This window comes from Pristiophorus japonicus, chromosome 5 (assembly GCF_044704955.1).
Source record: "Pristiophorus japonicus isolate sPriJap1 chromosome 5, sPriJap1.hap1, whole genome shotgun sequence".
Taxonomy (NCBI): domain Eukaryota; kingdom Metazoa; phylum Chordata; class Chondrichthyes; family Pristiophoridae; genus Pristiophorus; species Pristiophorus japonicus.
The window spans coordinates 186,214,551-186,239,633 of record NC_091981.1 but is presented as its reverse complement, the minus strand read 5'-3'; the positions used below and the strand labels follow the sequence as shown (position 1 = coordinate 186,239,633).

General features: G+C 44.6%; 1 protein-coding gene across 2 annotated transcripts in view; it reads left to right on the top strand.

The window, feature by feature from the left end:
• cobl (cordon-bleu WH2 repeat protein) overlaps nt 1-25,083 on the top strand; it is a 751,655-nt gene that overhangs the window by 648,437 nt on the left and 78,135 nt on the right. For both annotated transcript variants that reach the window (XM_070881173.1, XM_070881172.1), the window contains 2 exons: nt 2,233-4,289; nt 5,088-5,207. In XM_070881173.1, coding sequence (XP_070737274.1) covers nt 2,233-4,289; nt 5,088-5,207 — 2,177 coding nt within the window. The remainder of the gene's footprint in view (nt 1-2,232; nt 4,290-5,087; nt 5,208-25,083) is intronic.

Sequence of the window (25,083 nt, the reverse complement as noted above, 5' to 3'; positions counted from 1 at the left end):
TTACACATTACGAGATCTAAAATAGTCTGCTCCCTGGTTGTTCTAAGAAACCATCCCGAATACACTGTATGAACTCTTCCTCAAGGCTAACTTTGCCAATTTGATTTGTCCAATCAATATGAAGATTAAAATCACGCATGATTATTGCAGTACCAATTTTTCAAGCCTTCATTATTTCCTGATTTATACTCTGTCCTACAGTGTAGCCACTGTTAGGGGGCGTATAGACTATTCCCACCAGTGACGACTTTCCCTTATTATTTCTTATCTCCACCCGAGCTGATTCCACATCTTGATCTTCTGAGCCAATATCATTTTCACTACTACACTGATCTCATCCTTTATTAACAGAGCTACCCCACTTCCTTTTCATTTCTGCCTATCCTTCCGACATGTCAAATATCTTTGAATATTCAGTTCCCAGCCTTGGTCCCCGTCTCTAATGGCTATCAGATCATACTCATTTATTTCTATTTGTGCAGTCAACTCATCTATCTTGTTATGAATGCTGCGTGCATTCAGATAAAGAGCTTTTAATTTTGTCTTTTTACCAGTTTTTCCTACTCTGACCCCACTTTCTGATGTACTCTTATGTTTATACGTTCTGTCCCTTCCTGTCTCACTCCGGTTATCATTACCCCCCCTAACGCTACCCTGCACTATTGCCTTCTCCTTTCTCTTTTACTTTTTGAATATCCGCTCACCCGAACCCTCCCCACTATATTGTTTAGAGCCCTATCTTACAGCCCTAGTTATTCAATTCGCCAGGACACTGGTCCGAGCATGGTTCAAGCGAAGCCCATCCCAATGGGACAGCTCCCTCTTAGCCCAGGACTGGTGCCAGTGCCCCAAGAATTGAAACCCATTTCTCCCATGCCAATCTTTGAGCCACGTGTTCAGAGTGATTCTCTGGCTATGGTTAGATAGATAAGAATGGAGCCAGGCGAGGGCAGTCCTACCCAGCTGGATGACGATGGAGAGGCGTTGGACATGGATGGTGTAGTCAACCGGGTTAAAGGCTGCAGACAGGTCAAGAGGATGAGGAGGGATAGTTAACCTTTGTCACAGTCACATAGGATGTCATTTGTGACTTTGATACTAACCCTTGAAGTCAGGACCAAGACCTTCTCCACTTGCAGCGCCACTCCCTGTCACCTCACCAACTTTAAACAACTCTAGAAAGTTCCAAACACTTCCACAACCCTACACAGAGCCATTAGAAATTAATCAGCAACTAACCTTAGCGTGGTTGCTGATACCTTTAAGTATCACTGGTGGAGGTGCGGGGGTGGGGTGGTCCTTGCTGCTGCTGAACACAAATTCAGCTATGTGAGGGTAAGACAGGGCATTTGCTCCAGCGTTGAGGATGAAAATGGTAGTGCTGACGTCAAATCAGCGTGGCACACTGATTGACATCACTATCTGCCTACGCTACATACTTTTGGCTCACACTCCAAACACCCCCTCCCCGCTCTACCGCCCTCACCAAGATGGCGTATGGCACGGCATACACCAGAAATGGACACCATTTTTGTCACAAAACGGCACCCGCTATGGAGCTGAATTTCTAGTCCCTAGTTTACACCAAAATGCAAATGTCAAAAGTTTGATAGGTTTCTTGCAATTTTTAATTTCTTAAACATTTTTTTTTAAGTACAATCAAAATGATTATTTCAACAATTTAATTAAAACAGCTCGGTTAAAAACAAATTATGTCTTTGTAAATACTGTAACTAATGGTGAACTTTTGAAAAAAAATTAACCTTTCATTTTGGAAACAGAACTGCTTGTGGAGCTAATCAAAATATAGGACAGCCAATGCATTAATAACAAACAGGTTTAGCTTTCAACAGGGTGCACCATGCCTGGTTTCAGTTTTGTAATTAGATTGTAGGCTTTGTGGAAAAACATGCAAGTTCTGACAAAGACAAACCACACGTTTAATGTGAATTTTAGAGCACTTCTTGGCTAATTCTAAGTACTCTCTCCACAGCATAATGCCCTAGATTAGCTGCACTAAATCTTCTCTCCCAACAAAATGTCAGTAATTTGTAAGCATTTTGTAGAGCAGAGTGTTTTAAAACTACTTAAATAATGAAAATGCTGCAATCATATATTACTCCTTGAAGTGGGGGGGTTTCTTAAAACAACCTTTTTAACCTTTGTACTTTGCTGCTGGCAATCAGGATTTTTTAAAGACTTGTAAGCAATTTTTAATTATTTCTTCGGTAGCTATGCAAGAAGGATTGGCCTTCAAAAAATCTTCCACGTTGTCTGACAGAACCATTGATGAACAGGAAATTGTTCCAGTGACGATTATTGATGAACTATCATGGACTTGCCACGAGGAAATTGAAGAGAAGATATTACTGGAAAAAGTACCCAGGCCTACAGAAGTAAAAGGATTACACGATGCAGACAGAAGTAGGCAAACAAACTCAAAGACAATAACTGGAGCTTTCCGAACCAATATTCATGGTCAAGCACGATCTGATGTTTCATTTAAGACATCCTATCCTGCAAGTGCCTGTACAGACATCCAAAAAGAACCCATTAAAAAAGCAATAGAAAATTTTCAGGGAGAGATTAATGATGTTCAAGAAGAGATGAAGCCAGGGGAGAATAAATTAACAATTGTTTTGCCTGCAGTTGAACTGAAGTATGATATGCAGGTTAGTGGGAATGGTAGAAAAGAAGTGCACAACACTGCAACTGCAGAGGTTGACCCAATAACATCGGAAGCTGAAAACTGTGTGGAAATACTGAGGAACAGCCAAGCACAACACCTGAGGCAAGATAAGAACCGTTCAGCAGCAACCTGTGCTCCAGAACACAAACGTAAATCAGACAGGTGGCTAAACACTGCCAACAAAATTACCAATGAATGTGTTCCAAAAGTAGGTATGAGAACATTCACAGTTACTCCACCAAAACCAGTTGTAAAATCTCAGCGAAAAGAAGGCTCGTCACTAACTACAGATGCTATCAAGATTGATGAACAAGGCAACTTAATACATACAAAGATCAGTGAAAGAAAAAACAAAGAGACTGCAACAAACAGTTCAGCCAGTGACAAAGAATCGCTTGTAGGGAGGGCAAAGGCATTTTGGAATGTGAAAAGTACTGATAAGGATAATCTGCCATGTGCCAACCCAGCTGCAACTATAGCAATAAATACAACAAGTTGCACAGCTGGTAGGTTGCAACTACAAGAGCCAGCAAAGCAGTTAACAAATATATCCCCCAAATCTAAAGCAGTTACTGAGCAGACTGCAGCTGTGAGTAGTAAGTCACTTAAAACCTACTCACAATCCACTGAGGAAAAACCATTGGTGTCAGTAATGCCATCGAATGTAAAAATTACAAGCATACCAGCGAATACCCATCCCAAAACAGAAGGTAATTTTATCAGGCCCTTCAGAAGAACATCAAGCCAATATGTTGCCTCAGCAATTTGCCGCTACACAGGCATACAATCAACTAAAAATGGAGCTGGGAATGAACCGAATGATGAATGTCACACTGGATTTGAGAGTAAATCTGAGGATAAACATAAATTCAGATCTGCTGAGGAGAAATCTTCTTTGAAGCCCTCACAAAGAAATTGCACAGGAAGCCAACTGAACACAGAGTTTGCACTCCACTCCTACTGTAGCACAGAAAATGTTGGAAAAGTGATCAACCATAAAAATGTTGTGCCACAAGAAGCTAAAACTGTTCCAAATCAGAATTGGTTGATTAAAGATGTGTCAAATCAAACAAGCTCATTTAACAAAGTTACTTTCCAATCACAACTTTCCCGGTTAATCATAAAGGAAGCCTTTTCCATCAACGAGCAATTTCTCACTGCAAAGAGTCAGATTCCACAAAGTGCTTTGGATTCACCTGTTGTGAAAGATGTGACTTCCAATGCCCCAAACGATCAGTTCGTTAATACATCTATGACCCTTACATTTACTCCAGCTTCAACTTCATTTTCAGATTGTGTTAAAAATCATTCTACTGCTGCGGGACAGAGTGACCGCATCTCACATAATTTGTCTGCTTCGAATCTGCCAACAGTGTCTACTATGGCCTCTTCAGTCACTGAAACAGCATTTGCAGAGCAGTCAGAACTTTCACCTTCCTTTCACACAAATTACTTCAATATCAAACCCAATACCAACATGTTTGGGCCTGTCAAGAAATTCAAACCCATCATTCAGAAGCCAGTACAGAAAGATGAGTGTATACACAGCTCTCTCATGGAAGCCATTCAATCAGGACAAAACAAAGAACGACTTAGAAAGGTATAAATCTCCATTTGTTTCTTTAGTTCTGATGTGATTTCGTGATAAATCTAGCTGCTTCAATATGTAATTTCTGATCATCGTCATAGGCAGTCCCTCGGGATCGAGGAAGACTTTCTTCCACTCCTGAAGTGAGTTCTTTGGTGGCTGAACAATCCAATAAGAGAGCCACAGACTCTGTCACAGGTGGGACAGATAGTCGTTGAGGGAAGGGGTGGGTGGAACTGGTTTGCCGCATGTTCTTTCCGCTGCCTGCGCTTGATTTCTGCACGCTCTCGGCGTTGAGACGCGAGGTGCTCAGCACCCTCTCGGATGCACTTTCTCCACTTCGGGCAGTCTTGGGCCAGGGACTCCCAGGTGTGAGTGGGGATGTCGCACTTTATCAGGGAGGCTTTGAGGGTGTCCTTGTAGCGTTTCCGCTGCCCACTTTTGGCTCGTTTGACGTGAAAGAGCTCCGAGTAGAGCACTTGCTTTGGGAGTCTTGTGTCTGGCATGCGGACAGTGTGGCCTGCCCAGTGGAGCTGATCGAGTGTGGTCAGTGCTTCAATGCTGGGGATGTTAGCCTGGACGAGGACGCTGATGTTGGTGCACCTGTCCTCCCAGGGGATTTGTAGGATCTTGCAGAGACATTGTTGGTGATATTTCTCCAGCAACTTGAGGTGTCTGCTGTACATGGTCCATGTCTCAGCAATACAGGAGGGCAGGTATTACTACAGCCCTGTAGACCATGAGCTTGGTGGCAGTTTTGAGGAGACGGTTTCTGATCTATGTACTGTCTCTGTACATTATTTTTGCCAGACTTCTGATTCCTTGAATAATGGTAACCTGAAGAAATCTTCATTCACTGCGACAAAGAATGAACACTCTGCACTTTTGGCATCAATTAGAGCGCACAGCGGAATTTCAAAATTGAAAAAGGTAGGAACAGTTTCAACGATTTATATTCTTGTAAATTCAGGAAAAAAAATCACTGCTCCCACTTTGCAGGCATTGTTTTACTTCCAGCTGAGTATTATGCAAAATTTTATATTTCCCTGTAAAATTCTTCAAAAACAATAAAAGAATTGTAATTTCAACAGTTAAAATTGAAAGCTGGAGATCCAATTATTTGCTCCTTTTTATTGCATAACTTAAAAATGATCCTCTCCACTAGAAAATAGCATTCCGTCTTGCATTTAATTATATGTCATACAATTGTCCTGTTATATTTTGAAGTTAAATATGTGTGATCTAGATTAACCAAAAGTCTGGGAAATACTAGAACAAATGTGTATACAATGCAGATGGGTGATATTTAATTCAAGGTTCTAACCTAACCTTTTGAGATAAACTACAGAGAACATATAGTAGTAGTCTCTTAGATTTCCTTGCCAAATGGAAATTGTGCTTTTTCCATCAAGAAAATATTTTAAAATATTAGATCCAGCTACTGTCTCCATCCTAAAAGACTTGATCAGAAAGTGATCTTTGTGACATACAAAAAAAAACAGAGGCACTAAGGATACTTCCCTCCTTCCATGAGCCAATTAATTAGTTTTATGCTGGCCCTAGTTGGGAAATTGTTCCATATTGACATTCTCGGACGGGATAAGATTGTTTTATTCCTTGAGTTGAGGCCTGCCTTTGAAAATATTGAACTTATACCTGTGAAGTTTGTTTAGGCAGGTCTACGAAGCAAGCATCTTAGAGTCTTGGCCGGCTAGAGAGAATCTGTGACAGCCAGACGGCAAGATACTTTGGGCCAGCAAAGCAAGAATGTTTTGATTGGTACGTCTAGAGACTCAACAGTACTGGGAGAAAAGGGTTTGCGGAGACACCAGAAAAATGCCATATAAGTGTGCCTCATACAAGTTTATTATGCTTTTTGGTTGATCTAATAGATTCATCGTTGGCAGAGGCTGTTACTGAATGTCTGGGGTGATTTTAATGCGGCTCACAGCATTTTCCATATTTTAATTCAAGTAAAAATTGCAAGCTAATGTATATTAAACTGTAGCTTTCTTGATTACAAACAGGTTATAATTAAAATTTGCTATATTCCCGGGGTACGGCAACTCTCTCCGCTTTACTAGATTTCCCATGCTTACCCCCTCTCTGCTATTGTGATGCAACCATTTGCACCCATCTTTTGTTTTGATATTTTTCCTGTTATCATCTCCTTTTATCTTGCACCATCATTATATTTGTCATTTAATTACTCTTGCCCTATCATATACCTATCCTTTTTGTTCTTTCCCTGCCCCCACTCCCAACCTTTTCTCTGGCACTATACCGGCTTAATCTCTAACATGTTCCAGTTCTGTTGAAATGTCATCAACCAGACGTGGTCCTGATATTTACATGGAGTGATTATTTACAACAACATTTTTCACTTCTCCTGTGCATGTGCGCCCCTTTTTGCGCATGCGTACCCGATCCCCTTATGCCCATGCGCAATGTCACCAAGGTCCAGCCGCGTATGCGCAGTATCCCACAGTTGTGGATCCGGGAGGTCGGAGCGAGAGAGAGGGGGGAAGAGAGAGAGAGTTCGGGGGGGTAGAGAGAGAGAGAGAGAGAGAGAGAGAGAGAGAAATCGGGAGGGGGGTAGGAGAGAGAGAGAGAGAGAGAGAGAGCGCGAGCCGCGGGGGGTGGGGGGAAGAGCGGGAGAGAGAGAGAGAGAGAGAGAGAGAGAGGTTGAAGGCGGGGTAGAGAGAGAGGTCGGGAGGGGGGAGTAGAGAGAGAGAGAGAGGTCAGTGGGAGAGTAGAGAGAGAGAGGGGGGGGTCGGGGGGTAGAGGGAGGTCGTCGGAGGGAGGGGAAGGGAAAGAGAGGTCAGGGGAGGGGGAAGAGAGAGAAAGAGAGAGAGGTCGGGGGAGGGATGGAGAGAGAAAGAGGTCGGGGGGGTGCAGAGAGAGGGAGGGAGAGAGATAGTTCGGAGAGGGAGGGGGAGAGAGAGAAGAGTTCAGGAAGAGGGGAAAGAGAAAGACAAGGATGTCGGAGAGAGAGGGGTGATTCGGTGGGACAGGGAGGTCAGGAACTTTGGGGGGTGAGGAGAGGTTAAGAATCCGTGGGAGAGGAATTTCTGCAGAAGGTCAGGAACCCGGGGTAGAGGCAGCAGTGTGTGAAGAAGGTCAGGAACTTGGGCAGGGGGGGTGGGGCGGAGTAGATCAGCAACTTTGGGTGGGTGATTCGGTCAGAAAGTTGGGCTTGGGGAGTAGGTTAGCATCTTGGCTGGGGTGGGGGGGGGGGCGGGGGGGGGCAGGTGATTAGTTCATGAATTTGGGGAAAGGAGATGGGGCAGGAACTTGTTTGGGGGGTGGGAGAAGGCCTTAACCTGTGAGAGTGGACGCTATTCTGTCTGGAGTTGACAGTCAGAATCACTCGAATTACACTTTGCAATTTCACTGATTACGTAGGCAGGGCGGTTCTACCTACACATTCCAGAGAAATTGCTGGGTGTGTCTTATCCACCAAGGGGATCAGTCATGTGATCAAGGGGACCCAATCAGAGCTTTTGGTGTTCCAAATAAACGTGTCCATATTTACAGGAAGGTGGACGGAGTCGTAGATAGAAACCTGAAAATGCAGGGAACCCAGAGGTTGGCAGGACTTCATTAAATAGAAAATTTGGCCGGCAGCCAGTCTGATTAAACGTAAAGGATTTGACATGTTTCCTGTTTCTACCTCTGTGTTCAGTGTATCAAAACTGGACCTCCAAATGTGTGAGCAGGATTATAGAAAGCAAAAATTTGCATTTTTGTAGCGCCTTTCATGACCTCAGGACGCTTTACAGCCAATTAAGTACTTCTGAAGTAAAAACAGCAAGTGCTAGAAATACGCAGCAGGTCAGGCAGCATCTGGAGAGAGAATCAGAGTTAATGGGGTAGAAATTCCGATGTCCCGGGCCCGTACAAAGTTTCTACGGACCCGGGAAGGCATCGGAAAAGCCGTTTTTTTAGCACGCAATGCGCATGCGCTGGAACTTGACAGATCGTAGACATCTCGGGAGCGAGGACAGTTGAGCAGGTAAGATTGCGGGATTTACGCATATCTTGCCCGGCAAATGTCCTCAAAAATCTTGTGCCTGAAAAAACAGGCGCATAACCTACTTTTACAGGCGTAAGAATTTAAAAACCTATCAAAAACATGATTAAAATAAAAATTTAAAAAACATATTTATGTTAAAACCCTGCCCACTTAGATAATGTTATTTTAAATCCTAACCCTAACTTTTTTTAAAAATCGGCAATTTTTTTTCTTTAAAAAAACATGTATAATAACTTTAATTTCTATTAGTGTATTGTGTGAAGTGTTTAAATGTTTTATGTAGTGCTTGTGCATTTTGAGGTTTTTCTCATTCATTGTAATAGGAGTTTCGTAACTCCTATTACAATGAATGAGAAAATACTTACCTGTGATTGGGTGTCCAGGCACACGTGACTCCTGCACATGTCCCAACAATCAGGCGCTGCGACGCGCAGAGAGAGGAGGCCTGTGGATCGGGATTTCGAGCAGGCGCAGCAGCTTCAGGTAAGTGCGCATTTTATGTCTATTATTAAGTGCTTTGCCCACGGGAAGTCCTTGGGAGGAATTTCTGCCCCAATGTTTCAGGGAGGGAGAGTCTGTAGTTCCATTTCATCCGACACCTTATCCGGAGCTTTAACAAAAAACTTTTTCTTTCCCTTCAGGTGTCAAGCATCCTAAGGTTCAACACCTCTTGGACACCAAAGCACCTCCGGAAACTTCTTGACCTTAACTTTCCTTTGATCCTATCCCTTCTTCCAATCTCACCCCCTGCCATGTTTTCACTATCCCCTCTGACACCGAACAACCAGTCCTCAGCAAAGGCCTGTGCTTCATCCCCTTATGCCCCCGCCTCAATGAATTTCGAGCTCAGCATAACTCTGAACTCTTTTTCGTTGCCTTCGCCTTCACGCCCACTTCTTTGGCTAGGTGTCTTCCCCTGCCCCCACCCGCACAGCTGACCCTATTTCCCGTTTTCAGAATTCTCGCTCTACCTGGACCCCTCCATCTGGCCTCTTACACTCTCTGGATCTTTTCATTGCAAACTGCCGGCGTGACATCGGCCATCTCAATTTCTGTGCTCCACTCTCTCACTCCAACCTCATCGGCAGTCCCTCGAAATTGAGAAAGATTTGCTTCCACTCCAAAAATGAGTTCTTAGGTGACTGAACAGTCCAATTCGGGGATTACAGTCTATATCACAGGTGGGACAGATAGTCGCTAAAGAAAAGGGTGGGTGGGACAGGTCTGCTGCACGCTCCTTCCGCTGCCTGCACTTGGTTTCTGCATGCTCTCGGCGATGAGACTCAAGGTGCTCAGCGCCTTCCGGATGCACTTCCTCCACTTAGGGCGGTCATTGGCCAGGGACTCCCAGGTGTCAGTGGGGATGTTGCATTTTATCAAGGAGGCTTTGAGGGTGTCCTTGAAACGTTTCCTCTGCCCACCTTGGGCTCGCTTGCCATGTAGGAGTTCCGAGTCGAGCGCTTGTTTTAGGAGTCTCGTGTCAAGCATGCGAAAAATGTGGTCCACCCAATGGAGCTGGTAGAGTGTGGTCAGTACTTTGATGCTGGGGATGTTGGCCTGATCGAGGACGCTAACGTTGGTGCCAGGGGATTTTCATGATCATGCGGAGACATCATTGGTGGCATTTCTATGTTTCTCCAGCGATTTGAGGTGTCTACTGTATATGGTCCACGTCTCTGAGCCATACAGGAGGGCGGGTATCACTACAGTCCTGTAGACCATGAGATTGGTGGCAGATTTGAGGGCCAGATCTTCGAACACACTTTTCCTCAGGGAGCCGAAGGCTGTGCTGGCACACTGGAAGCAGTGTTGAATCTCATCGTCGATGTCTGCCCTTGTTGATATTAGGCTCCCGAGGTATGGAAAGTGGTCCACATTGTCCAGGGCCGCGTCGTGGATCTTGATGACTGGGGGGGTGGGGGTAGTGTTGTGTTGTGGGGTCAGGCTGGTGGAAGACCTTTGTCTTACAGATGTTTAGTGTAAGGTCCATGCTTTCGCACGCCTCAGTGAAGATGTTGACTATGACTTGGAGTTCAGTCTCTGAATGTGCGCAGACGCATGCGTCGTCCGCGTACTGTAGTTCGACGACAGAGGTTGGGACGGTCTTGGATCTGGCCTGGAGACGACGGAGGTTGAACAGGTTCCCACTCCAGCGGGGAGCTTGTTGAGTGTGAGGTGGAGCATTGCAGCGAGGAAGATTGAGAAGAGGGTTGGCGTGATGATACACCCCTGCTTGACCCCGGTCCGGACGTTGATTGGGTCTGTAATGGATCCGTTGGTCAGGATCACTGCTTGCATGTCGTCGTGGAGCAGGCGGAGGATGGTGATAGTGTTAAATCCAAGGAAGAGGCGTATAAATTGGCCAGAAAAAGCAGCAAACCTGAGGACTGGAAGAAATTTAGAATTCAGCAGAGGAGGACAAAGGGTTTAATTAGAAGGGGGGAAATACAGTATGAGAGGAAGCTTGCCGGGAACATAAAAACTGACTGCAAAAACTTCTATAAATATGGGAAGAGAAAAAGATTAGTGAAGACAAACGTAGGTCCCTTGCAGTCAGATTCAGGTGATGACATGCAGGCTGTGATCCTGACCAACGGATCCATTACAGACCCAATCCACGTCCGGACCAGGATCAAGCAGGGTGTGTCATCGCTCCAACCCTCTTCTCAATCTTCCTCGCTGCAATGCTCCACCTCACAGTCAACAAGCTCCCCGCTGGAGTGGGAACCTGTTCAACCTCCATCGTTTCCAGGAGAACAAAGAAATGGCAGACCAGTTGAACAAACACTTTGGTTCTGTTTTCATGAAGGAAGACACAAATAACCTTCCGGAAGTACTAGGGGACCGAGGTTCTAGTGAGAAGGAGGAACTGAAGGATATCCTTATTAGGCGAGGAATTGTGTTTGGGAAATTGATGGGATTGAAGGCCGATAAATCCCCAGGGCCTGATAGTCTGCATCCCAGAGTACTTAAGGAAGTGGCCCAAGAAATAGTGGATGCATTGGTGATCATTTTCCAACAGTCTATCGACTTTGGATCAGTTCCTATGGATTGGAGGGTAGCTAATGTAACACCACTGTTTAAAAAAAAGGAGGGAAAGAGAAAACGGGGAATTATCGACCGGTTAGCCTGACATTAGGAGTGGGGAAAATGCTGGAATCAATTATTAAAGATGAAATAACAGCGCATTTGGAAAGCAGTGACAGGATTGTCCAAGTCAACATGGATTTATGAAAGGGAAATCGGGCTTGACAAATCTTCTGGAATTTTTTGAGGATGTAACTAGTAGAGTGGACAAGGGAGAACCAGTAGATGTGGTGTATTTGGACTTTCAAAAGGCTTTTGACAAGGTCCCACACAAGAGATTAATGTGCAAAGTTAAAGCACATGGTATTGGGGGTAATGTACTGACGTAGATAGAGAACTGGTTGACAGACAGGAAGCAGAGAGTCGGGATAAACGGGTCCTTTTCAGAATGGCAGGCAGTGACTAGTGGGTGTCGCAGGGCTCAGTGCTGGGACCCCAGCTCTTTACAATATACATTAATGATTTAGGTGAAGGAATTGAGTGTAATATCTCCAAGTTTGCAGATGACACTAAACTGGGTGGCGGTGTGAGCTGTGAGGAGCACGCTAAGAGGCTGCAGGGTGTCTTGGACAGGTTAGGTGAGTGGACAAATGCATGGCAGATGCAGTATAATGTGGATAAATGTGAGGTTATCCACTTTGGTGGCAAAAACACAAAGGCAGAATATTATCTGAATGGCGGCAGATTAGGAAAAGGGGAGGTGCAACGAGACCTGGGTGTCATGGTACATCAGTCATTGAAAGTAGGCATGCAGGTACAGCAGGCAGTGAAGAAGGCAAATGGTATGTTGGCCTTCATAGCTCGGGGTTTTGAGTATAGGAGCAGGGAGGTCTTACTGCAGTTGTACAGGGCCTTGGTGAGGCCTCACCTGGAATATTGTGTACAGTTTTGGTCTCCTAATCTGAGGAAGGACGTTCTTGCTATTGAGGGAATGCAGTGAAGGTTCACCAGACTGATTCCCAGGATGGCTGAACTGACATGAGGAGAGACTGGATCGACTGGGCCTTTATTCACTAGAGTTTAGAAGGATGAGAGGGGATCTCATAGAAACATATAAAATTCTGATGGGACTGGACAAGTTAGATACAGGAAGAATGTTCCTGATGTTGGGGAAGTCCAGAACCAGGGGACACAGTCTAAGGATAAGGGGTAAGTCATTTAGGACCGAGATGAGGAGAAACTTCTTCACAGAGTTGTTAACCTGTGGAATTCCCTACTGCAGAGAGTTGTTGATGCCAGTTCGTTGGATATATTCAAGAGGGAGTTGAATATGGCCCTTACGGCTAAAGGGATCAAGGGGTATGGAGAGAAAGCAGGAAAGGGGTACTGAGGTGAATGATCAACCATGATCTTATTGAATGGTGGTGCAGGCTCGAAGGGCCGAATGGCCTACTCCTGCACCTATTTTCTCTGTTTCTGTGGTGACGAACTTTTGGGGGCAGCCGAAACGGAGGAGGACGCTCCATAGTCCCTCACGGTTGACAGTGAACCCCCTCTGAACTTGCAGCACTACATGCTCTCAGATCCAACCCCAACATTGTCATTAAACCTGCTGACAAGGGTGACACTGTTGTTGTTTGGGGAACCGATCTCTACCTTGCGGAGGCTGAACACCAACTCTGACACCTCCTTCTACCTCCCTCTGGACCATGACCCCACTACCGAACATCAAGCCATAATTTCCCAGACTGTCACTGACCTCTTCTCCTCTGGAGATCTTCCTTTCACGGCCGCCAAACTCATAGTTCCCCAACCCCACACAGCCTGCTTCTACCTCCTTCCCAAGATCCACAAACAGGACTGCCCTAGTCGTGCCATCGTTTCAGCCTGTTCTTGCCCCACGGAACTGATTTGTTCCTCGACTCTTATTTTTTCTCCCCGCATCCAGTCTCTTTCCACCTACATCCGTGACTCCTCCGATGCCCTCCGCCACTTTAACAGTTTCTTGTCTCCTTGCCCTAACAGTCTCCTTTTCACTATGGATGTCCGATCCCTCGACACATCTATCCCCCACCAGGACGGCCTGAGGGCGCTCCGCTTCTTCGTTGAACAGAGTCCCAACCAGTCCCCATCCACCACCACCCTCCTCCGCCTGGCTGAACTTGTTCTCACATTGAACAACTTCTCCTTTGACTCCACTCCCTTCCCCAGGGTCCGAGCTATGCCTGCTTTTTCGTGGGATATGTGGAACATTCTTTGTTCCAGTCCTACTCGTGTTCCCTCCCTCACCTCTTTTTTTGGTACCTCGATGACTGTATCGGTGCCGTTTCCTGCTCTCGCCTTGAAATTCACTTTGCATTCAATTTCCACCCTTCCCTCACCTTCACATGGTCCAACTCTGACTCTTCCCTCCCTCGATTTCTCTGTCTCTATTTCTGGGGATTAGCAAACATTCACTATAAGCCCATTGACTCCTACAGCTGCCTGGACAACACTTCGTCTCACCCCGCTTCCTGTAAGGACTCCATTCCATTCTCCCAGTTTCTCCATCTCCGTCGCATTTATTTTGACGACGTCACCTTCCATGCTAGTGTTTCCGATATGTCTTCGTTTTTTGTCAACCAAGGATTCCCCTCTACCACATGGTTGACGTGGCCCTCAACCATGTCCATTCTATTTCCCGCACTTCTGTTCTCAACCTTTCCCCTCCTCCCAGAACCACGAATACGATTCCCCTTGTCCTCACCCTTCACCCCACCAGCCTCCACGTTCAATGGTTCATCCTCCAGTGTGATCCCACCAGCAACCACATCTTCCTCTCCTCCCTTTTCAGCATTCCGAAGGGACCGCTCCCTCCGCGAAACCCTGGTCCACTCCTCAATCACCCCAGCAGCCCCTCCCTTTCCCAGGACAACTTCCCCTGCAAGCGCAGGAGATGCAACACCTGCTCTTTTACCTCCTCCCTTTCCACTGTCCAGGGCCCCAAACACTCCTTCCAGTTGAAACAGTGATTTACTTGTACTTCTTTCAATGTAGAGATGCATGTAGCAAGGGTACTACAGTAATCGTAGGTAACTTTAATCTATGTATAGACTGGGAAAACCAAATTAGTAATAATACTGTGATAGATGAATTCCTGGAGTGTGTATGAGATGGTTTTTTAGACCAGTCTGTTGAGGAGCCTACTAGAGAACAGGCTACCCTAGATTGGGTATTGTCTAATGAGAAGGGGTTAATTAACAGTCTTATTGTGCGGGGTCTTTTAGGGAAGAGTGACCATAACATGATTGAATTCTTTATTGAGATGGAAAGTGAAGTCGTCCAAACCAAAACTAGGGTCCTAAATCTAAACACAGGAAACTACAAAGGTATGAGGAATTAATTGGCTATGATAGATTGGGAAGATTCATTAAAAGGCATGACGGTGGATAGGCAACGGTTAGCATTTAAGGAATGAATGCCTGAATTGCAACAGTTATACATTCCTTTCTGGCGTAAAAACACAAAAGTAATAGTGGCCCAGCCATGGTTAACAAAAGAAATTAAGGATAGTATTAGATTTAAAGAGGAATTATACAAAGTTGCCAGAAAAAGTAGCAAGCCTGAGGATCGGGAGCAGTTTAGAATTCAGCAAAAAAGGACCAAGAGATTGATTAAGAGGGGAAAAATAGAGTATGAGAGTAAACTTGCAAGGAACATAAAAACCGACCAACAGTTTCTCCAAGTACGTAAAAAGAAAAAGATTACTGAGGACAAATGTAGGTCATTTACAGACAAAAATGGGAGAATAATTAAATAACTACTTCAGTTCTGTCTTCATGGAAGGAGACACAAATAACATCCCAGAAATACGAGGGAACCAAGGGTCCAGAGAGCAAGAGGAATTAAAGGAAATGATTATTAGTAAGAAAATAGTGCTGGAGAAACTAATGGGACTGAAGGCCGATAAATCCCCAGGGCCTGATGATCTGTATCCAAGAGAACTAAAAGAGGTAGCCATGGAAATGGTGGATGCATTGGTTGTCATCTTCCAAAATTCTATAGATTATAGAACCAGTTCCTGTAGATTGGAGGGTGGCAAATGTAATCCCACTATTTAAAAAAGATGGGAGAGAGAAAATGGGGAACTACAGACCGATTAGCCTAACATCAGTAGTAGGGAAAATGCTAAACGTCTATTATCAAGGATGTGATAACGGGACACTTAGATAATATCAACGGGATTAGACAAAGTCAATATGGATTTATGAAAGGAAAATCATGTTTGACAAACCTACTGGAGTTTTGAGGATGTAACTGATAGAATAGATAAGGGAGAACCAGTGGATGTAGTGTATTTGGATTTTCAGAAGGCCTTTGATAAAGTCCCACATAAGAGGTTAGTGTGCAAAATTAAAGCACGTAGGATTGGGGGTAATGTACTGGCATGGATTGAAAATGGGTTAACTAATAGGAAACAGAGAGTAGGAATAAAGGGATCTTTTTCAGGGTGGCGGGCAGTGACTAGTGGGGAACCACAGGGATCAGTGCTTGGACCCCAGCTATTCACAGTATATATCAATGATTTGGAGGAGGGAACCAAATGTAATATTTCCAAGTTTGCTGATCACACAAAACTAGGTGGGATTGTGAGTTGTGAGGAGGATGCAAAGACGCTGCAAGGCGATTTAGATAGGTTGAGTGAGTGGGCAAACACATGGCAGATGCAGTATAACGTGGATAAATGTGAAGTTATCCACTTCGGTAGAAAAAACATAAGGACAAAGTATTATTTAAATGGTGATGGCTTGGGAAGTGTTGATGTACAGAGGGACCTGGGTGTCCTTGTACATCAGTCATTGAAAGCAAACATGCAGGAGCAGCAAGCAATTAGGAAGGCAAATGGTATGTTGGCCTTCATTGCAAGAGGATTTGAGTACAGGAGCAAGGATGTCTTACTACAATTATACAGGGCCTTGGTGAGCCTGCACCTGGAGTATTGGGTGCAGTTTTGGTCTCCTTACCTAAGAAATACTAGCCATAGAGGGAGTGCAGTGAAAGTTCACCAGACTGATACCTGCGATAGCAGGACTGTTGTTTGAGGAGAGATTGGGTCAACTTGGCCTGTATTCACTCGAGTTTAGAAGAATGAGAAAGGATCTAATTGAAACGTATAAAATTCTGACTGGGTTGGATAAACTAGATGCGGGGAGGATGTTTCCCCTGGCTGGGAAGTCGAGAACAAGAGATCACAGTCTCAGGATACGGGATAGGAAATTTAGGACCGAGGTGAGGAAAAACATTTTCACTCAGAGGGTGGTGAAGCTGTGGAATTCTCTGCCACAGAAGGCTGTGAAGGCCAAGTCACTGAATATATTTAAGAGGGATATGGATAGATAGATTTCTTGACACAAAAGACATCAAGGGGTATGGGGGAAAAGTGGGAATATGGTGTTGAGATAGAGGATCAGCCATAATCATATTGAACGGCGGTGCAGACTCGAAGGGCCGAATGGCCTACAACTGCTCCTATTTTCTATGTAGTATACTGTATTCACTGCTCACAATGTGGTCTCTACATTGCGGAGATCAAACGCAGATTACATAAGAACATAAGAATTAGGAACAGGAGTAGGCCATCTAGCCCCTCGAGCCTGCTCCGCCATTCAAAAAGATCATGGCTGATCTGGCTGTGGACTCAGCTCCACTTACCCACCCGCTCCCCATAACCCTTAATTCCCTTATTGGTTGAAAATCTATGATTTGAATACATTCAATGAGCTAGCCTCAACTGCTTCCCTAGACAGAGAATTCCACAGATTCACAACCCTCTGGAAGAAGAAATTCCTTCTCAACTCGGTTTTAAATTGGCTCCCCCGCATTTTGAGGCTGTGCCCCCGACTTCTAGTCTCCCCGACCAGTGGAAACAACCTCTCTGCCTCTATCTTGTCGATCCCTTTCATTATTTTAAATGTTTCGATAAGATCACCCCTCATCCTTCTGAACTCCAACGAGTAAAGATCCAGTCTACTCAATCTATCATCACAAGGTAACCCCCTCATCTCCGGAATCAGCCTAGTGAATCGCCTCTGGACCCCCTCTAAGGCTAGTATATCCTTCCTTAAATAAGGTGACCAAAACTGCACGCAGTACTCCAGGTGCGGCCTCATCAATACCCTGTATAGCTGCAGCAGGACCTCCCTGCTTTTGTACTCCATCCCTCTTGCAATGAAGGCCAACATTCCATTTGCCTTCCTGATTACCTGCTGCACCCCCAGGTCCCTCTGCACTGCAGCATGTTGTAATTTCTCCCCATTCAAGTAATATTCCCTTTTACTGTTTTTTTTCCAAGGTGGATGACCTCACATTTTCCGACATTGTATTCCATCTGCCAAACCTTAGCCCATTCGCTTAACCTATCTAAATCCCTTTGCAGCCTCTCTGTGTCCTCTACACAACCCGTTTTCCCACTAATCTTTGTGTCCTCTGCAAATTTTGTTACACTACACTCCGTCCCCTCTTCCAGGTCATCTATGTATATTGTAAACAGTTGTGGTCCCAGCACCGATCCCTGTGGCACACCACTAACCACCGATTTCCAACCCGAAAAGGACCCATTTATCCTGACTCTCTGCTTTCTGTTAGCCAGCCAATTCTCTATCCATGCTAATACATTTCCGCTGACTCCGCGTACCTTTATCTTCTGCAGTAACCTTTTGTGTGGCACCTTATCGAATGCCTTTTGGAAATCTAAATACACCACATCCATCGGTGCACCTCGATCCACCATGCTCGTTATATCCTCAAAGAATTCCAGTAAATTAGTTAAACATGATTTCCCCTTCGTGAATCCATGTTGCGTCTGCTTGATTGCACTGTTCCTATCTAGATGTCCCGCTATTTCTTCCTTAATGATAGCTTCAAGCATTTTCCGCACTACAGATGTTAAACTAACCGGCCTATAGTTACCTGCCTTTTGTCTGCCCCCTTTTTTTTTTAAACAGAGGCATTACATTAGCTGCTTTCCAATCTGCTGGTACCTCCCCAGAGTCCAGAGAATTTTGGTAGATTATAATAAATGCATCTGCTATAACTTCCGCCATCTCTTTTAATACCCTGGAATGCATTTCATCAGGACCAGGGGACTTGTCTACCTTGAGTCCCATTAGCCTGTCCAGCACTAACTCCCTTGTGATAGTCTCAAGGTCCTCCCTTCCCACATTCCCATGACCAGCAATTTTTGGCATGGTTTTTGTGTCTTCCACTGTGAAGACTGAAGCAAATTAATGTTTAAGGTCTCAGCCATTTCCACATTTCCCATTATTAAATCCCCCTTCTCATCTTCTAAGGGACCAACATTTACTTTAGTCACTCTCTTCCGTTTTATATCGGTAAAAGCTTTTACTATCTGTTTTTATGTTTTGCGCAAGTTTATTTTCGTAATCTATCTTTCCTTTTTTTATTGCTTTTTTAGGCATTCTTTGCTGTCGTTTAAAATTTTCGCAATCTTCTAGTTTCCCACTAACCTTGGCCACCTTATACTTTTAATTTGATACTCTCCTTTATTTCCTTGGTTATCCACGGCTGGTTATCCCCTCTCTTACCGCCCTTTTTTTTCACTGGAATATATTTTTGTTGAGCACTATGAAAGAGCTCCTTAAAAGTCCTCCACTGTTCCTCAATTGTGCCACCGTTTAGTCTGTGTTCCCAGTCTACTTTAGCTAACTCAGCCCTCATCCTACTGTAGTCCCCTTTGTTTAAGCATAGTACACTCGTTTGAGACACTACTTCCTCAGCCTCAATCTGTATTACAAATTCAACCATACTGTGATCACTCATTCCGAGAGGATCTTTTACTGGGAGATCGTTTATTATTCCTGTCTCATTACACAGGACCAGATCTAAGATAGCTTGCTCTTTTGTAGGTTTTGTAACATACTGTTCTAAGAAACAATCCCGTATGCATTCTATGAATTCCTCCTCCAGGCTACCCCGTGCGATTTGATTTGACCAATCGATATGTAGGCTAAAATCCCCCATGATTACTGCCGTTCCTTTTTCACATGCCTCTATTATTCCCTTGATTATTGTCCGCCCCACTGTGAAGTTATTTTTTGGGGGGCTATAAACTACGCCCACCAGTGACTTTTTCCCCTTACTATCTCTAATCTCCACCCACAATGATTCAACATTTTGTTCATTAGAGCCAATATCGTCTCTCACAACTGCCCTGATATCATCCTTTATTAACAGAGCCACCCCACCTCCTTTCCCTTCTTGTCTATCCTTCCGAATTGTCAGATACCCCTGTATGTTTAATTCCCAATCTTGGCCACCCTGCAACCACGTTTCTGTAATGGCCACCAAATTATACCCATTTGTAATGATTTGTGCCGTCAACTCATTTATTTTATTTCGAATGCTGCGTGCATTTAGGTAGAGTGTTTTAATACTAGTTTTTAAACCATGATTTTTAGTTTTGACCCCTCCTGCAGCCCCTTTATATTCATACATATTGTCCCTTCATATCACCTTGTGGTTTACACTTACCCCAGTGCTACTCTGCCCTGTTGCCTCCTGCGTTTTGCATTCTTTCTAGCTCAGATCCCTCTCCTGGGTTCCGAATACTCCTCGCATTGAGGCAGCGAGCTTTCAGGCTTGCCTTTTATTACACTTTGACCCTTAAGAATTTTGCTGTACATTGGCCCTTTTTGTTTCTTGCCTTGGGTTTCTCTGCCCTCCACTTTTACTCATCTCCTTTCTGTCTTTTGCTTCGGTCTCCATTTTGTTTCTCTCTGTCTCCATGCATTGGCTCCCATCCCCCTGCCATATTAGTTTAACTCCTCCCCAACAGCACTAGCAAACACTCCCCCTAGGACATTGGTCCCGGTCCTGCCCAGGTGCAGACCTGGGTTGTACTGTTCCCACCTCCCCCAGAACCGGTTCCAATGCCCCAGGAATTTGGGTGACCGATTTGCAGAACAAATCCGTTCAGTCCGTAAACATGACCTCAAGCTTCCAAACGCCTGTCACTTTAATTCTCCGCTCCATCCCACTCTGATCTCTCCAACCTCGGCCTCTTGCACTGTTCCAATGAAGCTCAAGGAACAGCACCCCATCTTTCGTTTAGGCACTTTACAGCTTTCTGGATCCAACATCGAGTTCAACAATTCTAAACCATAACCTCTGCCCTTATTTATTTTTCTTCTGTTTTTTTTCTCTTTCCCACAGCAGCTGTTGATGATTCTTCCATCTCCATATACACCCTATCTGGACTCATCTTTTGTTTCTTAACTTGTCCCATTACCATCTCTTTTCGTCTTGCACCATCATCGCTTTGTCTGTTAATTTCTTCTGTGTTCCACTTTTTAACGGATCTTCCCTTTTGGTGTTTTCCTTCCCTTTCCCTGGCCCTGCACTTACTTAAAAACCTGTTACGTAGAAATTTACAGCGCAGAAGGAGGCCATTTCAGCCCATCGTGTCCACGCTGGCCAACAAAGAACCGCACGGCCCTTGGTTACATATAAACCTACGAACAATGACGGAAAGGCAAAGATCATCCAGCCCAAACCAGTCCACCTCACACAACTGCGACACCCCTTATACTGAAACATTCTACATTCCACCACAACCGGAGCCATGTGATCTCCTGGGAGAGGCAAAAACCAGAAAAAACCCAGGCCAATTTAGCGAGAAAAAATTTGGGAAAATTCCTCTCCGACCCGTCCAGGAGATCGAAACTAGTCCAGGAGATCACTCTGGCCGTATTCTATTCCCTGCAGCACTTACCATTATATCTTCACCATCCAACAAAAGGTCATCCAGTCAATCCCAATTATCAGCTCTAGGTCCGTAACCCTGCAGGTTACTGCAATTTAAGTGCCCATCCAACCATCTCTTAAAAGTGGTGAAGGTTTCTGCATCCACCACTCTTCCAGGCAGCGAATTCCAGATCCCCACAACCCTCTACGTAAAGTCATCCCCCCTCAAATCCCCTCTAAACCTTCCACCATCCACCTTAAGACTATGTCCCCTCGTAATAGACCCCTCCACCAATGGAAATAGGCCCTTACTATCCACTTTGTCCTGGCCCCTCAATATTTTGTACACTTCGATGAGATCTCCTCTTGATCTCCTCTGTTCCAATGAGAACAAACCCAGCCTACCCAATCTGTCCTAATAACTGAGATTCTCCATTCCAGGCAGTATCCTAGTAAATCTCCTCTGCACCCTCTCAAGTGCAATCACGTCCTTCCTATAATGGGACGACTAGAACTGCACACAGTACTCCAGCTGTGGCCTAACCAAAGTATTGTACAATTTAAGCATAACCACCCTGCTCTTGTATCCTATGCCTCGGCCAATAAAGGCAAGCATTCCGTGTGCCTTCTTAACCACCTTATCCACCTGGTCTGCACTTTCAGGGATCTCTGGACAAGCACTCCAAGGTCCCTTTGTTCATCTACACTATTAAGTGGCCTACCGCTTAATGTGTATACCCTTTCCTTATTAGCCCTCCCAAAGTGCATCACCTCACACTTCTCTGAATTAAATTCCGTTTGCCACTGCTCTGCCCACCTGACCAGTAGATTGATATCCTCCTGCAGCCCATGACTTTCCTCTTCATTATTAACCACACAGCCAATTTTAGTGTCGTCTGTGAACTTCTTAATCATACTCCCTATATTCAAATCTAAATCATTGATATATACCACAAAAGGCAAGGGACCCAGTACTGAGCCCTGTGGAACCCCATTGGAAACATCCTTCCAGTCACAAAAACATCTATCAATCAATTCCCTTTGTTTCCTACCTCCAAGCCAATTTTGGATCCAACTTGCCACTTTGCCCTGTATCCCATGGGCTTTAACCTTCATGACCAGTCTACCATGTAGGACCTTAAAAGCTTTGCTAAAATCCATATATACTGCATCGTACGCATACCCTCATCGACCCTCTTAGTTACTTTCTCAAAAAATTCAATCAGGTTGGTCAAACACGATCTTCCCTAAACAAATCTGTGCTAACTGTCCCTAATTAATCCTTGCCTTTCCAAATACAGATTTATACTGTCTTTCAGGATTTTTTGCAATAATTTTCCCACCACTGAGGATAGGCTGATAGGCCTGTACTTACTCGGCCGATCCTTTTCTCACTTCTTAAACAAGGGTGCTACATTTGCACTCCTCCAATCCTCCGGCACCATGTCCAGATCCAAAGAGGACTGGAAAATGATGGTCAAGGCCTCTGCTATTTCCTCTTTTACTTCGCTCAACAGCCTGGGATCATCTTTACCTTTTTCCAGTTTTGGCAAAGGGTCACCAACCTGAAACCTTAACTCTGTTTTTCTCTCCACAGATGCTGCCTGACCTGCTGAGTACTTCCAGCATTTTCTGTTTTTATTTTAGATTCCAGCTACCGCAGTATTTTGCTTAAGTACTTTAGAAGTATAGTAACTGTTGTATTGTAGGAATTGTGGATGTCATTTTGCACACAGCAAGGTCCCACAAACAGAAATTATATAATGATCCGTGATGTTGGTTGAGGAATAAATATTGGCAAGGACAATTGGAGAATGCCCCTGCTCCTCTTCGAGTTGTGTCACACGTTCTTTTATGTCCATCTGAGAGGGCATACGGGGTCTCGGTTTAATGTCGCATCTGACAGGCAGCATCTTCAGCAATGTAGGACTTCTCGGTACTGCACTGACATGTCCGCCTGGAACAACCTTCTGACTCAGATGAGAGTGCTAGCACTGAGCCAAGGCTGCCACCTTTATTTATATAAAACTTTTGTTGCTATATGCAAAGATTGGGAGTGTTCAGAAGGATATCCTGGTCAGACTGTCATAAAACCTAAGGTTTCCTTTGTGATGGTAGCAGTTATGTACATTCCATGAGAAATAAAAACAAAGTTGCTAAAAATACACAGAAGACCGAACAACATTTAAAAGGAGAAAAGACAGGTTAACATTATGAGAGGAGACACATTGTCATAACATAAGAATATAAGAATTAGGAACAGGAGTAGGCCATCTAGCCCCTCGAGCCTGCTCCGCCATTCAAAAAGATCATGGCTGATCTAGCCGTGGACTCAGCTCCACTAACCCGCCCGCTCCCCATAACCCTTAATTCCCTTATTGGTTAAAAATCTATCTATCTGTGATTTGAATACATTCAATGAGCTAGCCTCAACTGCTTCCTTGGGCAGAGAATTCCACAGATTCACAACCCTCTGGGAGAAGAAATTCCTTCTCAACTCAGTTTTAAATTGGCTCCCCTGTATTTTGAGGCTGCGCCCCCTAGTTCTAGTCTCCCCGACCAGTGGAAACAACCTCTCTGCCTCTATCTTGTCTATCCCTTTCATTATTTTAAATGTTTCTATAAGATCACCCCTCATCCTTCTGAACTCCAACGAGTAAAGACCCAGTCTACTCAATCTAAAAATCATAAGGTAACCCCCTCATCTCCGGAATCAACCTAGTGAATCGTCTCTGTACCCCCTCCAAAGCTAGTATATCCTTCCTTAAGTAAGGTGACCAAAACTGCACGCAGTACTCCAGGTGCGGCCTCATCAATACCCTGTATAGTTGCAGCAGGACCTCCCTGCTTTTGTACTCTATCCCTCTCGCAATGAAGGCCAACATTCCATTCGCCTTCCTGATTACCTGCTGCACCTGCAAACTAACTTTTTGGGATTCATGCACAAGGACCCCCAGGTCCCTCTGCACCGCAGCATGTTGTAATTTCTCCCCATTCAAGTAATATTCCCTTTTACTGTTTTTTTTCCCCAAGGTGGATGACCTCACATTTTCCGACATTGTATTCCATCTGCCAAACCTTAGCCCATTCGCTTAACCTATCTAAATCCCTTTGCAGCCTGTGTCCTCTACACAACCCGCTTTCACACTAATCTTTGTGTCCTCTGCAAATTTTGTTACACTTCACTCTGTCCCCTCTTCCAGGTCATCTATGTATATTGTAAACAGTTGTGGTCCCAGCACTGATCCCTGTGGCACACCACTGACCACTGATTTCTAACCCGAAAAGGACCCATTTATCCCGACTCTCTGCTTTCTGCTAGCCAACCAATTCTCTATCCATGCTAATACATTTCCGCTGACTCCGCGTACCTTTATCTTCTGCAGTAACCTTTTGTGTGGCACCTTATCGAATGCCTTTTGGAAATCTAAATACACCACATTCATCGGTACACCTCTATCCACCATTCTCGTTATATCCTCAAAGAATTCCAGTAAATTAGCTAAACATGATTTCCCCTTCGTGAATCCATGTTGCGTCTGCTTGATTGCACTGTTCCTATCTAGATGTCCCGCTATTTCTTCCTTAATGATAGCTTCAAGCATTTTCCCCACTACAGATGTTAAACTAACCAGCCTATAGTTACCTTCCTTTTGTCTGCCCCCTTTTTTAAACAGAGGCGTTACATTAGCTGCTTTCCAATCCGCTGGTACCTCCCCAGAGTCCAGAGAATTTTGGTAGATTATAACGAATGTATCTGCTATAACTTCCGCCATCTCTTTTAATACCCTGGAATGCATTTCATCAGGACCAGGGGACTTGTCTACCTTGAGTCCCATTAGCCTGTCCAGCACTACCTCCCTAGTGATAGTGATTGTCTCAAGGTCCTCCTTTCCCACATTCCAGTGACCAGCAATTTTTGGCATGGTTTTTGTGTCTTCCAATAATTGTTTAAGGTCTCAGCCATTTCCACATTTCCCATTATTAAATCCCCCTTCTCAT